The 17436-nt window shown below is 55.5% G+C and overlaps 1 protein-coding gene across 1 annotated transcript; it reads right to left on the bottom strand.

Moving 5' to 3' along the window:
- Positions 1-1441: 1441 nt before the first annotated feature.
- On the bottom strand, positions 1442-10068 carry GZMK (granzyme K). The gene is made up of 5 exons (XM_054575293.1): positions 10005-10068; positions 9538-9685; positions 4347-4497; positions 3337-3606; positions 1442-1603 (listed from the first exon to the last, which is right to left on the bottom strand). Exons 1-5 carry the CDS (start codon positions 10066-10068, stop codon positions 1442-1444), a joined length of 795 nt encoding a protein of 264 aa, XP_054431268.1.
- Positions 10069-17436: the final 7368 nt, after the last annotated feature.

Here is a 17436-nt window from a genome sequence, read left to right as displayed (position 1 = left end):
CGTCGGAGGCTGTCGCCATGGAGACCGCAGACCAAACGCCCTGCAGAGCCAATGCCCCCTGCGCTGCCGGCCGGCAGCCGGTCTCCCGACGTCAGCCCCCCTGAAGGGCTTACACAGAAAAAAATCCCACGACACCGATTGCTCCCCGCCCCTTCGGTAAGATGGCATGAGGGACGCTCTTCCGCAGTGGACTTCGGATTTGCCCCCTTTTCAGAATCAGCTGATTTGCTCGTAAACCATGTGGGCGGCCAGGCCCACCGCAGGCCTGTTCCGTTTGAACTTCTGGGCAGAGTCAGGGTAGTCGGCCCATCAGACAATCCCCTCCCGCGACCCTGAGGCTGTCGGGAGGGATGCGTCTCGATTTCTTCCCCAAATTGTTATTTTAAGAATTTAATTAATTAAAATGCTTTTTAACCTATTGACCCCCTCCGCCTGTTTTTCCCATCCCTCCGCCCCGATCCCTGCCAACCACCAGTCTGTTCTCTGTGTCCATGAACTTACTGTTCTTTTTGCGTCTCCCCATCTCAAACAGACCATGTGATACTGGCCTTTCTCTGTCTGACGCGTGTCACTGGGCATAACGCCCTGGAGGTCCGTTCGCGTTGCCACCAATTGTGAAGCTCCATTCTTCTTCATGGCTGAACAACATGCCAGCCTGTGCGTGCATCACGGGCTTCGTCCCGTTAATCCATGGATGGGCACGCACGCTGTTTCCGCGCCTTAGGTCCTGGGAGCAACGCAGCAGTAGACACCGGGGTGCAGCCATCATTTCGAGTTAGTGTTTTCACTTTCTTCCGATAAATACCAAAATTGGAATCACTGGGTTGTACAGGATTTCTATTTTCAATTTTTGGAGGAGAAATTATTTTCAATTTCAGATTTTGTTTTATTGCAGGTATTTTTGTACATTGTTTTAAATCCAGTCTGGGAGGAAGTATGAATAAGTAAATAATAAGCACTGTTGTAAATATTTGTATGGACTCTGATCATTCTTTCTTAACTTGCCGGGGGGTATTTGAATTTACTGTCTCTTGTTTTGGAAAGACAGTGTAGGCTGGCCCGGCAGGAGTCACACCGTGAAGCTGGGGGAAGGCGGCAGGGTGACTGGTCTAACCACCTTCCGTCCTGGTGGGGGCTGTGGGTGAGGCAGGGGGGATGTATCATTTGCTGTAGTGATTTCCATAACGGACAAACAGATGCTCTTCTACATTTTATTAAGAATGAAACAAACATAGCAGAAACACATCTGTGAGACTTGTGAAACAGGACTCGATTCCGTCAAAAAAAATCAGTCTTAAGGGGGCAGGAGGGGCCCCGGGCGCGCCCCACCTCAGCTGCACCCGGCGGCCTCTGCAGCCGGACGCGGCCTGGAGCACTACAGTGGGCAGATGACCAACCGCACGGACAAGCGCTGGGCGGACCTGAGGCCTTCGCGGCTGTGCTAGTGCGCGGGAGGCGGGGACAGCCTGCGTTTGATCCAGGCCTGGAAGTTTTTGGTGAGGAGGATGTAGATTCCAGGCTTCCTGGCTTTGCCGCACTTATGACCTGCAGATACCAGGCCATAGAAGGCGCCGCTGCAGACCAGGGGGCCACCCGAGTCACCCTGAAAACAAGGAAAGGGACAGAGACTTGGTGAGAAGCTCATGAGCTTTTCCTACCGCCCACGGCCGGTGATTCAAAAAATGATTATCGGGGTCCTCGGTCCCTTGGTGTCCTGAAGACAGGCAGGCTCGGCCCCTTACTCGGTGCAGGGCGTCTGTGCCTCTGTCTGCCCAAGGCCGCAGTGCCATCTGTCTGTCTGCCCATGTCCCCGTCATGGACTAGGGCTACGTCTATACACATCCTGTGGCCGTCAGTGGCCCTGAACTCTATTCATCAAGGAATGGGTAGACCCAAAGTCTGAAATGACTCACTGAAACAAAGGAAGGATTTTAAGCGGTGGATTTCATCTCGGCGGTCAGGGGTCCAAGCCAGGGGCAGAGGACAGCGCTGCGGTAAAGGTCTCCGTGGCAGCGCCTCTGTCTCCTGGGTTATTTTTTTTCCTGCTTGGTGCCCTCATGGGGCTGAAAAGAGCGCCCTGCACACACACCACACTCAGCAAATCCTGCTCGGCGAGCCGGTTCTTGAGGACTCCCTGAGACCACAGAACGCGTCACTCAGGTCTGCCGCGGAAAGCGACGGGGTGGCCGCCCCCGCCGGACCCGGGGGGTCAGGGAGCGGCCGCGTTGGGGCACTGCGCGTGCACACGATCCTGGCGCTCACCGTACCCTCCGCCCCGTAACCGCACACACACACTGTGATATGAACATTGTATTCTAATTCTTAAAAAGATTTTATTTATTTTTAGAGAGAGGGAAAGGAAGGGAGAAAGAGGGAGAGAAACATCGATGTGAGAGAGAGACGTACATCAGTTGCCTCCTGCAGGTCCACAGCTGGGGCTCTGGCCCGCAACACAGGCATGTGCCCTGACTGGGAATCGAACCGGCCACCTTTTGTTTTGCAGGATGACTCCCAACCCACTGAGCCACGCTAGTCAGGGCTGTGTCCTAGTTTTTTAAAAACGGGTATCGTGCCCTGGCTGGTGCGGCTCGGTGGTTGGAGTGTTGTCCTGTCACTGAAGGGCTGAGGGTTCGGTTCCCAGTCAGGGCACGTGCCTAGGGTGCTGGTTTGATTCCTGGGGCACGTGTGGGAGACAACCGATCACTCTTTCTCATGCCAATGTTTCTCCTTCTCTTTCCCTGAAGCAATGAAAAACGTCCTCGGGCGAGGGTAAAAAACAGCTGGGAATCCACCTGTGCTGCCCACGCGTCACCTGTAACCACCCGCCTATTTTTTTTCCCAGTGCCTCAGGAAACAAGATTTTGAAAAGTTCGACTGTTGTTCCTTTTCGTTAGTCAGTCTACATGAGTTAAGAAACACATACTATATATTTGAGTTTTTTGCATTTGAGTCTTGTCAGACCTCAAGTCTACAAGTTAACTAGTCTCAGGGGAGGCCCTGTTCTGGGAGAAGCTGTCTGCTAACCGCCAGCAGTGAGCGCGGCGGTGCCGGCTTCCCCAGGATGGTAAGACCCCCAGGAGGACGCCTGGGGGAACCGTCGGACGCGGTCCGCCATCTGGGGGACACGCGGGCACTGGGCACGTGCCCTGTGCTGGGCTGTCCTTCAGCTGCCTTCTCACGGGGGCGGGGAGGGGGGTGAGAAACACGGAGGACGCTGTGCGGGAGGGGAGAGGAGCCCTGGGGACTGCGGTCCTATGCTCTCCACGCCTCTCGTCCCCCGTGCCGGCGAGGACACGGAGCCTCGGCCTGGACCGGCGCGCTGAGCCAGGCACTTACCTGGCAGGAGTCCTTGTGGCCTCTGGCGTCGCCTGCGCACACCATGCCTTTAACTATGACGGGGTGGTGGTTGTAATAGCTTGGGCTGTTGCACAGCTTTGGACTGATGGTAGTGACCGTGACTTCTCGCAGGGTATCAGAGAGGCTCAGGAGCACTGGGTCGGTGGCGCCCCAGCCAGTGACCTGGCATTTTGTTCCGGCTCTGATATCATTTTTGGTGCTTGGTTGGAGCAGCTGGACACTCTGGTCGAGTTTTGCGGCCGTGTGAAGCTGACAGATTGAAAAAAGAGTAAAGGGCCGTTGGTCCCCAGTCGTGTTCCGCTATCAGCCTGAGCGGCCTATGTGTGGTCCCCGTTCTCGGGGCAGCCCTCTTCTTGAATCTACTCTGGGGGGAGCCTGCAGCTGTGTTGGTGGCTGCTGCTTTTCGGAGCCTGCTCCGCATGCCCCGCAGAGAGAGCTCAGCCACGCGCAGGGGTGAGGGGGTGGGGGCCGACACAGAGCAAGAACGTGGCCCCAGCTCCGGTGCACTGGCCTCCGCCTGCACTCGGTGGTTTTCTGTGGAATAACGCCCCCGGGTCGTGGCTTGGAGGGCTGGGCTGTTTCCTGTTGGAGAGGATCCTTGAGGACGTTTGGACCAGACTAAGTGGGGTCTAGACCAAGTCGCAACTCACTTCTGTGTCCCTGAAGTCACGTGGCTGGCTCTGTTGGATAAACGACTTGGATTTTTCATTTGCTAATGAAAAACCCCTGGGCCTGTTGGGTTGTCCCCTCCCACGTGTGTGGGCATCCGTGTTGCTTCTGTTTGTGCGAACGCGGCCCTGATGGGTTGTGTGACTGATTCTTGTTTCCTTCAAGGCGGTAAACGGAGTAAAATGGGCTCCTACAGAGCAGGTCCCCGTGACCGCAGCATGAAGGCGGTGCCAACAAAATGCCTTTGTAGGGGTGACTTCACGACCGAATTGTGTTACGTAAGAGCGTCGGGGAAACCGAAGGGAGGCAAGGCTGCATACCTGAACCAGCATGATATCTTTCGAGTCGGGAGCTGACGCATATCCTGGGTGTGGGACGAACTTTATAACCTCAAAGGTCTGTTTGGAGGCCTCGTGCTTAGAGAGAGAGTGCGCTCCTAAAACTACTTTGAAAGACTGGCATCTGGTAAACCTAAAAAAAAGCAAAGCATATAGAATCAACAAGCTGATTCCCAGCTCCCCCAGTGGAGAGATGAAATGGCGAAGGTCAGACACACACAGGGACAAGGACCGTCTCCCAGGCCACCGGTCTGGGATGAGGTGGTGTGATGGGGGTCTCCGTGGACGCAAGCAGGGATGGGGGCCACCAAGGGCCCGTTGGCCCGCCTCCGGCCCACCCCCTTCCGCTCCCCTCACTGCAACGGCCTGTCCGAGCTTGTGCCCTGCTGCGGGTGAGGCGTGACAGCCTAATCCAGCGACCTCAAGTTTATAACAAAACTGTTAATTCAGGTCAAAACAGAAGAAATGATGTTTCTTGAGGCTGTGGGTTGAAATCGATAGCCACCATGGTTAAGTTTTTTTATTAATTGAGGTAAAATATACATGACACAAACTTCACCTTTTTAACCATTGCAAATGTACAGCCTGTGGCAGTCACTCACTTACGTTGTTCACCCCTCGCTACCATCTGTCGCTCGAGTTCCTCAGCTCCCCAGGGCTCAGGGCAGTACCGCTAACCCTTGCCCATCGGGTGCGCCGAGACGCGCTCTCAGGCCGTGCGCGGAAGCGAGGCCTGTCACGGGGCTGCCGCACGGGCTCCTGCGCTCTGTCCCCCCATCAGGAAGCGGGTTTGGACGGCAAAGGCAAGCTGTCCCCCAGGCGAAAAACTGCTGCTGATTTGGGGCAAGGCTGCGTGGGGCTGGTGCCACTGGAAGCTCCACTGTGGACCCTCAGAGGGTATCCACGGGGAGCCCTTGGAAGAGGCACCAGGTGGTTTGTTGTTGTTGTTGTTGTTTCTGTATCCCTTGCCATAGAGAGTTCTAGCACCACACTGGTTTGATTTACTGTGTGTTGAACAACATTTCACTCACATCCAGCCATGAAAATAGAAAGGATACTTTGGGGGCCCCGCCCATGCCCCAGAGCCAGGCGCGCGCTGCAAAACACTCCATTTTAATGTGCGACTCTTCACATCCTTTTTTGGAACAAAAAATTGGACGCAAAGAATTATATTTGTTTGTTTACATAGAAATAGGTCATTGGCCCTCGAAAAGGGATCAAGGCAGATTACGAAGCCCCCCAGGCCCCTACGTACAGATCAATAAAGATGAATACAAATTCCGAAGAGCACAGGAACGCAGAGAAGGCGCGGGGGCGGCCTCAGGTCCGGGGGCCGAGTGCCTGACAGGAGGCTGGGACTGCCAGGAATCACCCCTTTTAGATTTCTACCAAAAGAGTTTATTTTTGGGATTCCAGCTCTATTTGTCGAAAAGTCTGTCTATTGCACAATAAGGCTTAGGGTGAAATTTCTCAAACGACGTGGGTTGGGCTTCCTAGGATTGCCTCGAACTCAAATTCAGCCTGGCCCCTGCACCCAACGCTGGGGGGCCATTGGAACCCCCGGGGCCTCGTTCTGACGGACGAGACGCGCGCGCGCGAATGACCGGCCAGAGGAAGGCGGTGAGGCTGCGGACGATGATTTCTAACGAGGGGAACGGCGCTGCAGAGATTTCTGGGTTGCCTTCATTTTTACCAATTTCCTTGGTCAGTTAATGCCTTTGAAGTGTTTTGATTATTTTCATCTCCATTGGGACATGTTAATACTGAAAACGATGCGAACAGCCCCTGACTGCCGTGGCTCAGTGAGTTGGGCGTGGTCCTGCAAAGCCAAAGGTCAGAGCCTGTGGCTGGGCCGCAGGCCTGGTCCCCGGCTGGGAGCGCACAACGGGCAACTGATTGGCGCTTCTCTCCCTCTCTCCCCACGTTTCCCTCTCTTTTAAATAAATACAATCTTTAAAAAAAAAAATGAAAAACAAGGCAAGCAGACTGTGAATGCTCTCTGAACTGCCCATTTCTGGACACACTGCAGCTGTAATCTGTGCACAAACGTCAGTTTCTCTGCTCACGGGCCACCTGCAATGACCTGAGCTCCAGGATCCCCGCTCCTTCGCTAAAGCTGGGCCTGAGCTCGCACAGAGGAGGAGCGATGACACCCATCTGTACAGCTGTACAGCCTCGGGTTTCTCCAGCCTGGTCTCTGGACTGCCTGCTCGGGAATCTTCTGGAGATGTTCCTTTGGAGCTCAGCTTTCTGTGTCGCCGCCGCCCCCTGGACACGCCCGGGACAGAACCGCCTGCAGAGCGGTGCTGGTGTGTGGCTTCCCGGCCCCCTGCCCCCGGCGAAGGTGCCCACAGACACGGCGGCCCCTGAGCCTCCCGGTGGCCCCCCTCGGTGTTGCTAACGCCAGCGGGCGGTGTGTGCCTTACCCACGAAACGGTTCTTTGGCCCAAGTCCCTGTCTGCATTGGCGAATCAGGACCCAAACGCAGCTTCTGTGGCTCTGTCCAGTGCTTTGTCCACCGCAGGTCCGGGAGCCCTGAGCCCAGCCCTCTCAGGCCTCCCGTGTCCTCTGTCCGTCTGCCGTCTGCCTGGGCACCGAGCAGGGTTCCACTGGGACCTATGCCCCCAGCTCCGACTGGGGAGGCAGCGTCCCTGTTTCTTGGTGGTCTCTTCCGCATATGAGCGGAGGAAGTGACTTGCCTGCCAGAGGGGGGCTGGCACAGCTGCGTCCTATCAGCGTGGTGAGGCCGTTGGCTTTGCTCCTCAGCGACTGCCATGGCAGGTGCAGAGAGCGACATAACACCAGGTCGCTGTTACTAAATCCCTGGGTAGGCCGGGGCTTGTGCTGGGCCTTTGACACACTCTCTCTCATTTAAACCTCACAGCAGCCCTGTGAGGGCGGTGTTATGATCATTCCCATTCTGCGGATGAGGACGCTGAGGCTCAGGTGAAGGGACAGACTTGAGACTGTCCCACGGAGCGTAAGGATGCGGCTGCGGAGGCACGAAAGCTCCGTGGGTTTGGATCTGGGCCTGAAGTTCCCTCCCAGGGAGCCCGGGGGACTCAGGACGGCGTGAGGCCACGTGGAAGGGTGGCGGGGGCTTCGGCTGAGGCGAGGAGGGAGCGTGCCCACGAAGAACGGTGTTGGAGGAGGCTCGGGAAGGCGTGGGCAAGGCTTGGTAAGGGTTGTGCTTCTGAGAAGTTAAAAGGCTGGACATAAGATTATACAGAAAGCCTTTTCTTTTTTCTTTTTACCAGTTTCCTTTTGTAACTGCTATGGTGACTAAGAAAGAAGCGAGGAGACTCTGTGAGGAGCCACGGGGACGGGTGGCGGGCAGGGGCGCCCAGGTCTGGCTGCCCCCAGCGCTGGCCGAGAGGGGCCGCCGTTCGGCAGCGAGCCGACCCCGCAGGGTGCGCGGGAATGCGTTTGTGGGAAGCCACCACTGAGCTATTTCATAAATACTTGAGATTTCATAAAGCTTGATATTTTTCCAAGCACCAATCCACCTACAGTTTTACACCCCAGTGTCCCATAGACGAAATTCGATCCACATATTCTGCAGTTCTCTAAACTCCAGCCATTTAAAAGGATATTTAGCTATTTTTTCTAAAAAAAGCCAAGACTTCTTTTCCCTAATTTGGCAATTTGGCAATCCACCCCTACTGAGTCAAGGTCACTGGACAAAATTTAAAATTCAACTTAATAATACTGTTTACTGTTGATTGCGCTTTGTGGCTTGTGAAGGACGTTACACCCTGTGTTTACAGCTCAGCAAAAATAAATAAATAAATAAATAAATAAAAATAAATAAAAGTCCTCCAATTTCTTTTCTTTTTTTCTACTCAGCAGTTCCTGAACATTTATAAGACGTCAAGCTCTGAGTCTGGGAAGATTTGAGTCCGTTTACATGCCCCAAAGCCTCTTTGAGGAGGTGCATGTTTTGAACGGAATGAGCATTGGTTGACAGCCGCCCTCGGCCTAGCCGGCCCCCGGGGCCCGGTCCCCCGAAAGGGCGGAAGGGCGGGCGCAGGGCGGTGTCCATGACGGCGAGCAGCTCGTTGGAGTGGAGTAGCCGTATCCAGTGGGAAATGAGGGGCTGGCTGGGCAGGAATCAAACAGAAGTGCGCCCTGTTTCTGGGCTTCAAAGTTTCTACTTTGTGGTCACACAGTCTCATCAATGGAACAATCGCACCAAACCCCCAGAACACGGAACAGTCCGTTCAGTTGCTCGTGTGGATACAGCGGGTGCCTGGAGAGCAAAGCGTCAGGGGCTGGGGTCCCTGAGGGAAACCCTGGCTGTCGAGTACGGAACGAAGGCCCCGTCTCCGCGCGCTCAGGTCAGGAGCGTGAGGGAGAAAGCGTACAAACAAAACCACTCGGCGAAGAAGAAACCCACCCCTGCAAACAAGCCAGACAACACCGGCTCTGCTTTCTGTTGCTCCCCTTTGGTGGTGGGAACCCCAGGAAGGGTCTGGACGGTTTCAGCTGGAGGCAGAGGGGCTCAGGCTGAAACGGGCTTTGAGGGTTGTGGTCTGTCTGCAGGGAAGCTTTCATTCCGAGGGTCCCAGAGAGAGAACCCTCTCTTGCTCGCTCTCTCCCCCTCCCTCTCTCTCCCCCTCTCTCAATAAACCATCTACATAAACCATCTACGGCCTTTTTCCCACCCGGGAAGACGTTTGCCCTGCAGCTGTAATTCCCAAGCTGCGGCCCCCCCAGGGCGGGGTCTGGGCGTTGATGTTGGGTCTGAAGTCCAAGAGCAAGGCGGGCTCCTCGTACTGCTGCGCCTGCTGCGCCTACTGCTCCTGCCTGCTCTTTGTCTGCGCTTACTACGTGCTCAGCATACTCAAATATTTACACACATATTATTTAACCCTCAAAATCCCACGAAGCAGGTCCTTCTGTCAGGGGGACGGGAGGCACAAGCTCGGGCCTCCGGGTCCCTTCGGCAGCGGCCGCCTTCCCTGAGGCCTTGACCGTGTCTGAGGGCTTGGTGGGAAAGGTGGGCCAGCCTGGCTTGAAAATGGACCCGCAGGGCAGGAAGCGTGGGTGCGTGTGAGGGCGAGTGACCATCCCCAGCTGGCCTGCGGCCAAGGGAGCGAAGCGGGGACAGACACCCTCCTGGGAGGGGCCCGCTGCCGCCCTCGCCCACGGGGGAGGCAGCGTGGGGACTCACCGGCGGTGGCAGTGGGCTGCAGTCAGCACCCACTGCGGGTGGATCAGGACCCCTCCGCAGATGTGGGTGCCCTTGTACTGCAGGGAGGCCATGAACGGCCGGGAGTGCGGTGGCACTTCCTCCCCGCCGATGACCTCCACGCCGAAGCCCTCCACGCCGAAGCCCTCCACGCCGAAGCCTGCGAGGAAGACCGACAGGTTGAATGCGAAAGGCCTAAGCAGGAGAGTTCATGTACTTCTTTTGACAGGCACTCTTTTTCAAAGATTTAAAAAAACCCTACAGTCGCCTAAGATGCATAATCGTCCTTATAAACAATAGTATGTAATTGTATACAAACAATTGCATAACATATTACAGTTCAGAGCCATAGACATGGTTGTGAAAAATAATTACTGTTCCCAATGTGACAATACAGTCACTAGAAATTCATTTAACACTCCCAGGTGGGAGGTACAGGAGATACTTACACTTCAGAGTCATATGCGCTCCAGCTACCAGGAAAAAGAGAGACAAGGATGAAAACTTAGTCATTCTAATGGCTTTGATTTAAGAAGCCCAGACGCAATAGTCTGACCAAATCGGTGAAGGAGGAAGAGTCTGAGGCTAAGTCTGGGTCTGGCAAGCTTTGGCTTGCTTGCAGCGAGCGCGCTGGAGCGACAGTTTCACACCTGACTCGGGAGGGGTGTGTCAGCATGGGCTGTTTCAGACCTGTGCTTTTGGCACTCCTGGGGGGGAGTCCTGTCTGCAATAACGAGTTTGTCCCTGGCCTCAGCCACGTTCAACGTCTCTGTGAGTCCTCGTGTCCTAAAGGGTGAAAGGAGAAAGAGCCGAGCCATAGGAACTTAATGACGCTGCAGAGAGAGTTCAGAGCTGTTCGCTGCTCGCAAGCAATGCTTACTATTTCTCCTGGCAGGAAAGGGTGCCTGCCGTATTTGGTTTCTCTCTCTTTCTCACGTGGACACCGATTTATGGCCTGGAGACACACGGAACCTCGTGCGAGTCACCGCTGTGTCACACTAAGCCTTCACTGCAGCCTGAGCCTCTTCCAGGGAGACCCGTGGCTTCGTAGCAAACTTATTCCTACTCTTGCCATTTTCTCCGTGTTTGACCAAATGTGGTTAAATTTCAGTTACATTTTTGGAAGATTTCATAATGTTATTAAAGGAGAACATTGGCAACATTATTTTTTAACTCTAAATCTCTCTTTTACTCATTTTTAATTGAAAATGATCATGTGTTTATCTAGGGCTTTAATAATACTATATTTTAAAAATCAGGGGCTCAGTTCGGTGCCCACATTCTCCGCAGGAGCAGAAAGCCATGCCTTGCCGGGCGGCTCCAGCCTTGCTCCTTCACTGCACAAGGCACCGCACTTGAGGCTCCGCGAGACTCGATTTCCCCTGGGTGCAGGCTCCTGTCACGAGCGCCGTAAGATGAGTGCAGACAGACAACCCACGCACCAAGCACCAGTTAGGGTTAACTGCTGTCCAGAAACACTGACCAAATCACCTTCAATGAACAACCTTCCTTTCTTTTTTCTAAGACACATGCGTCCTATCTTCTGCTTTCTTTTTGTAAAGGAGAATCAAAATCCAGGGCTATTATGTTTGCCAGATTGCAAGAGACGCCTACCAAATCGTTGCTGGCTAGTATTATATTTTATACACTACGATTTAATAAGTGCCTTAAGTTACTTCCAACATTCTTTTTTACAGAATCGCGCCTGTGTTTTCACATCTGACATCTGTGAGGAAGGAGAAACAGCTATCACGTCCGCGTTACAAATGAGAAAAGGCTCAGAGAAGGCCAGCAACGCACGCAGCGCCACGCAGCACACACCCTGGGCCCGACGCCTTGCCCGCTAATAAATCCATGGCCAGGGCACAGAATCGGAGAAAACATCCTGTTGTCACTTTGCAGGGATGTGGCAAGAGCAACGCCTCCCTGCACAGTAAGTCAGCAGAACTAGCAGGACTTCCTGCCACAGAGGCCTGCAGCTGGGACGAGGAGGGTCTCGATTAAGAAAAGCCACAAACTTAACCCAATGTGCTAGTTGCAGCCAAACATCCCTGTGAATTTTCGAGTCATCTTGGTCACAGTTGATGTGCCACTTCTCCGTGCTGCAAAGGGGCAGGAAGAGGCCAGCTCCTTGCCGTGACCCAGTCAGGATGATGAGGGAGATAAAGAGGGAGGTGATCTGAACCAAGGGGGGGAGACAGCTGTGCAAGACAAAGCTGCCTTTCTGGCGGGGGTTGGGGGGGAAGCGGTTTAAAGTGCTTTTCAGTGCGTTACTTCTGAGTAGTAAGGACCGACATCACATGGCTTTGTACGCATTGCGCAGCATCTTCACCATGTTCTCGGGGAGGTGGCCGTCATGAGTCTCGCTGCGTGGGGCAGGCTCCTGGGGCCGGCCGGCCATGCAGGTGGCGGTCGCGCTGTGCGCCGGCTCCGGGCTCCCGGAGCCGCGCCTAGACTGCCTTGCCCAGAGCCGTCCCTGGGCTCAGACAGAGGCTGCCGGCCGGGCCAGGGGCAAGGACAGAGCCGTCCACCCTGCAGTCACACGCGGGTGAGGCTTAGTTCGCTGGGGCGGGCAGCCTCGCCGCTCTTCCTCGCACCTGACCTGGAAAAATGCTGAGAACCGCATTGGTTTCTGGGTCCAAGCTCTTTGGTTTTGCTGTAGACGGACACGTACCCTCCTCTGTTATTCTGCTGAGGACCCCGGACGGAGAACGGGGCCGTGTGACCCGATGAGCGGGAGGGCCTCCCCGGTCCCTGTCGAGTCTGCTGCGGGGGGGCCGTGTTTGCCCGGGCGGGCGGGGCAGCAGCGGCCAGGCGGAGCGAGCGCGGCCGCCCGCGTCGGGCGGGACTGGCCCCCGCGTTCCGCCGCGGCCTTTGCCGCGCTGCGTTCCGCCGTCCCTTTCCGCTGCTCTTGGCGAGGCTGCTTTGGCGCTTCGTTTCCCTCCGTCCCCGCCTCTCTTGACCCTGCTGTGTTACAGGAGCCCCGGAGAGAGGAGACGTTCGGAGCCTCCGAAGGCCACGCGCAGTCTGTCCCGGGGGCGGCCTTTCTTTCCCAGCCTGACGCCCGCTTCCCCGTGGGGGGCCGCTACGCCCTCCAGAGCCCTGTCACTCAGAGCGCGGCGCCAGCCCTGTGCCCGTCTGTGACCTGCTCCCCGCCCGTCTGGGGCGAGGCGAGGGCTGAGGGTGGCAGTCGCGCTGTGGGAGCCGGCGCAGCTCTATGCGCGTGTATTTTCCTCAGGGAAAGGTCATGTCTATTCGAGCTAATCATAAAATGGGGTATGTATTTCATAGGCCTCTGTTTTTAATCTAACTTTTCCCTTCACTTGTGTTGCAGTGTATGAAAGTATCAACTAAATTAACAAAATCCCCGAGCACACCGCGTCCCCACAGGGAGCCGGCGGGGGCCTGTGGGCCCCACAGCGGAGCGCGCCTCTCTCGGGCCCTCGCCTCTCTCCCCGTCGGCTCCTTGGACAGCGCTTCCCACTGTCAGCGTCTCCGAGACCTTGACAGCGTCCCAGCCGCGCCAGCCCCAGACACCTGAGATCAGGGTTTGGCAGAATCCCCCCGGGTCCCTCCTTTGCGGCCGGCCACTTCTGAGCCTTGGTTTCTGTCCAGCGATGATGCAGCCGACTTGATAGATGAATCTGCTAACAGTTATGGCGAAACTATGGCAGCTTTGAAAATTGGAGTGAGGAGGGCTGTTGTACTGGGTGCTCGGTGGCGGCATTATGTCCGACGGTACCGAGAACATAGAAATCTTACCTCGGGTGGCAGCCGTCCCTCCCAGGAGACGCCTGAAGACGGATGAGCCGGAGAGCGCATTGCAGAGGAAAGCTAAGTGCCCCCGGGCTTGGACCGGGGGCTGTGGCCTTCACCTCGACGCGGGAGGCTGGGCTGGGGCTTTGCTTTACCTGCTCAAGTTTAAGCACTTCAGGGAGCCACCCCATGACCTTCGGAGGGGAGATGGTGGCGACAACGGGATGGAGGGAAATTTGTTTTATCTGCTTCCACCGTAACTTTTGACCAGGACATATTTTCCGTATGAATTCTCCTCCTTGGTTAGATATGGGTGTGTTGCCTGCCCACGTTGTGCGGTAAAGAACACAGCAGCCCCGGGTCCTGTCCAAGGGAGCCAGCCCAGCGGCGGCAGCCGGCGGGCGGGAAGGGGGGGCCGAGCCCAGGTGCTGGCGGAGGACTAACCACGGGGAGGCAGCGCGAGACGCCGGCCAAGGGGGTGCCCCGGGGCTGCCGGCGCCAGCTGCCGGCTCAGACGCCCTGCTCCCTGTGACATGCCCTCTTTCTGTCTGCTTCTTCCGGGTGGCTCTCGCTGTTCCCTCTCACCGAGCTGAAATGGTATGGGAGGGATGGGAAAGTTCTACGGGGTGGTCCCCGTGGTGTCGCGGGGCCCAAGGCAGGTCACTCGCCCTGTCTGCAATGTTTGTCCTAGAAGATTTACACATGTGAGAACCCTTCCCACCAGGGATGGCCGCCAAAGGAAGGTTTGAGCCCCGATCTCCCTCCCAGGCAGCAGCTTGCGGGACCCTGGCCTTGCTCTGAGGAATGGAGGACTTGGGCGGACTTCGTGCGGTTTTAGGGAGAAAACCGCGGTCAATGTCAGGGGGTCACGTTAAGGGGAAGATGCCCGGGAAAGAACCCGGTGGTCAAGGCCAGAAGAAAGGTGAAGTAGGAAGGGGAGGAAGGAGTGAAATATTGCAGAGGAGAAAAGGAAGCAATCAATCGCGGATGGGAGGCCCTCTAATGGAACGTTGCCATTTATACTTGAACATCTCTGATACCACATGTCCCGAGCCAAAGACATCATCTTCTTAAATAGAAACAGATCTGTTAAACGGAATAATCTGGTCATATTGAAAGCAATTCAGTTGTGCAAACTAGTCAGAACGGCTTCACATAACAAAGTCAGGGGGGCAGATTCTTTACTGAGGGAAACGCAGGAAATGCTATGGCCAAGCTGGAGCTCAGTACGTTGGCTGATTCAGTATTCCTTAATTTTTCCCTTACAACAGATTCAAGCTGAAATTGTCACACACTTCTAAGTATGATAGCAATACTTTGTGCAAAGGCCAATGGCTGATCAAACATATCACGCACACACATACTTGCATATCCCCCCGCCCCAAATCCACTGATTCCTGGAAGCCTATCCTACAATTTATCAGAAACAACTTCCAGGTGGATCAGAGATTCTCTACGAAAAAATAAAATCAGTAGAAACACTAAATGAAATGGGAAATTAAAAATGTTTGAGAGAGAAGCAGAAGGAAAACCGCCCACCGGTGAGAGTGTGTAAAACTTTGACTTTTGTAAGGCAAAAGGGCCATGGGCAATAGCCAGACGTGTGAGGAAATGTTTGTCATTTGTATTGAAGAACGTTTTCCCCAAAAGGCAGTATCTTTAACATATGAAGGGCTCTTGCAGATCAATCAATAAGTTAAGAATAATAAATGGGCTTGATAGTCAACAAATCAACATAAATACAAGAAAAATAATACTGTAGTTAAATTTCTGATTAGGAACCTAGCATAGAAATAAAAAGTCTTGGTGATGATAGCCTAAACATAAAGCACACTGCACATTTTTGTAAGTCTTAGTAAGTTTGATACACTAATAGCACGAGCATAGGAAGTACTGATAAAAAGACCACCACGTCGAGACGAGATAAATCAACCAAAGCGTAATCTGAATTCTTTTGCTTATCGTCGCCGCTGTGGCAGGCGCCCCCGTGTTCCCTCCTTTGCCCCCCAGCCAGCGCCCGCCCCGCACGCCCCAATTCTTACTATCAGTCAGGGACTCCGCTGTTGGGCTTTGGCAGCAATGGAGTTACTGTGCTTTCTGTCAGATGTGAATTTTGCAATTCCTCTTTCCTTCTACAACTCAATCCACCTCTCTCTCTTTCCCAAATCTGAAACGCACACTTTCTGTGTTCACATGGAATTTCCAGTCGCCGGCTTTCCGGCCGCTAGGCCACATGCGCTCGCTCTCTTCTGGCCACGCCTGACCGCTCCTCGGCCTCGACGAGCCAGTCGTGGGAACGAGGCCCCCACGCGCCCGCCGGGACCCCCCGCTCCCCTACCTGCTGCTGCGGGGCTGCCCAGCCCTGCCGGGCCCTCATCAACTGCCTTCTCAGGTTCCAGCTTAAAGGGTCCTGCTGGACAGAACCCAGGGGCCCGCCCTGCGGCTCAAGGGGAGGGTGTCCCCTGAACCCTAGAAATGCGCCCTCTCACCTCCTGGTCATTCTCCGGACCACAGTGGCCTTTCCAGACTCTCTCCGTCTTTCCCAGGCCCTGGCTGCCCGCCGTACCCGGCGGCACCACCTCACCTTCTACGCCCGAGGCTGAAGGCGAACGCCGTCTGTTTATCTAGCTGCCCGTCTTCTCTTCCTGGGCAAGCGGAAACCCCTTCAGAGAGGGTGACCTCTGCTTCTTCCTCGTCTGCAGGAGACCTGATCTTTTAATACTCTTTTGTATAGCCGCCTGAATTTCTCCACGCTCACTAGCCCACCCCCGCAGCGTTGCCCGCCCCTCCGCGCCCCCCCCCCCGCCCCCGCCCCCGCTGTGTGAGCGAGCGGGGCAGACTGTCTCGTCCTGGCAGGTGCTTCCATGACCGGGGATGTCTCTCACATTACCGTTCCTTTGGTTTCTTCCACAATCAGTGTTTTTCTTTTGTAACCTGTTTCTTGCTCTCTCTCGTCATCCTGACCAAGCGTTTGCATTTTTTACCGAATTGACAAGACACAGCGGCGACACGTGGGGCTTTTCTCAGACCTCCTCGTCTTTGGTAGCGTTGCGTCCCTTCGCTCCGCGGGCCTGCTCTTCGGAAAGCGCCCTCTGCCCCGATGCCGGTCGCCCCCCGGCCTGGCAGCCTTCACCCCTTCAGCAGCCCCTGGGTTGTTGCTACGGCCGCCTCCCCGTCCTTTCTCCACGTGCTGTCGGTCTCTTCTGCTCGCTTTAGCCCAGCCTTTTCCGAAGTGGGTACCACCCAGCACCAGCCACAGGAGTGATGTCACAGTTGTCCTGAGCGGGGGAAAAGACTTGCGTTTTTCAAGAAGTTCAGGAACATGTAGGCCATCAGACGAGGTGTTAAGTGCAGTTCTCGCCTCCAGGGCCTCTCCGAGCCTTTAAATGCTCATGTGCACGGCTAACCCCGAAGGGGACGTGAGGGGTCATAGGGCGCTCTGTGCTCAGCCGTGTGGGGCCGCAACGCCTTCCTCTCCATAGGGCACGTCCAGGGACCTGGATCCCCGGACCCCACGGTGGGAAGACTGTACATTTTCCAGTTTGCCACCCTGACCTCTCTCCGGAACGTTGCTCCAGCAACTTTTTGGCCCACTCCCCTCCTCTGGCCCCTATCGAGAGAGAGGAAGTAGCTTCTTTTCTACCTCCTGCCTCTCTGCCTTTCAAGCACTCGCCCTGTTATTCACGTCCTGTCGGAGATGCCACCTTCTCCAAGAATCGTTCCCTCCTCGTTCCAGGGGGATGCACTTTTTCCTCCCTCCCCAGAGCAAAAGCAACCTTCAGAAGTAACAGTGAACGTCTTGCTCGATGTTATGGCGCTGTTTTCCGTCTTTAGCCTATTATGCTCTGAGACCCTCAGCGGCTTGAGGACCCTGTCTGAGCCCTTTGAACTGGAAGCGCTGCAACGGAAAACCCAGCCCAAAGGACCCGGACACAGGGAGGTTCTCTGCCTCATCGGACAAGGCGCGCGGGCGCGGCGGCACCGGGGCGATTCACCGAGGGGCCACCGCCGCTGTGGGGCGCGCACCACGGCCCTACGCCCCGACGGCTGGGCCCCCGGTGTCACGCCTGCTTACAAGATTAAAGGGGAGGGTAAGGCGCGCGCGCTTCCTGCAGGTGCGTTTCA

Source organism: Pteronotus mesoamericanus, unplaced genomic scaffold, assembly GCF_021234165.1.
Source record: "Pteronotus mesoamericanus isolate MK-2021 breed Mesoamerican mustached bat unplaced genomic scaffold, CSHL_Meso_final contig_29, whole genome shotgun sequence".
In the NCBI taxonomy this organism is placed as follows: domain Eukaryota; kingdom Metazoa; phylum Chordata; class Mammalia; order Chiroptera; family Mormoopidae; genus Pteronotus; species Pteronotus mesoamericanus.
This window is presented reverse-complemented; position numbering and strand designations above follow the sequence as displayed.

Bases quoted from the DNA above. Each gene is read 5' to 3' on its own strand.
- GZMK (XM_054575293.1), bottom strand. From the start codon at position 10,068: ATGACTAAGTTTTCATCCTTGTCTCTCTTTTTCCTGGTAGCTGGAGCG. The intron at 3,607-4,346 runs GTATGCAGCCTT...TCAATCTGTCAG, and splicing joins AAGATATCATGCTGGTTCAG to CTTCACACGGCCGCAAAACT. The intron at 1,604-3,336 runs GTAAGTGCCTGG...CCTTGTTTTCAG, and splicing joins GCCACAAGGACTCCTGCCAG to GGTGACTCGGGTGGCCCCCT.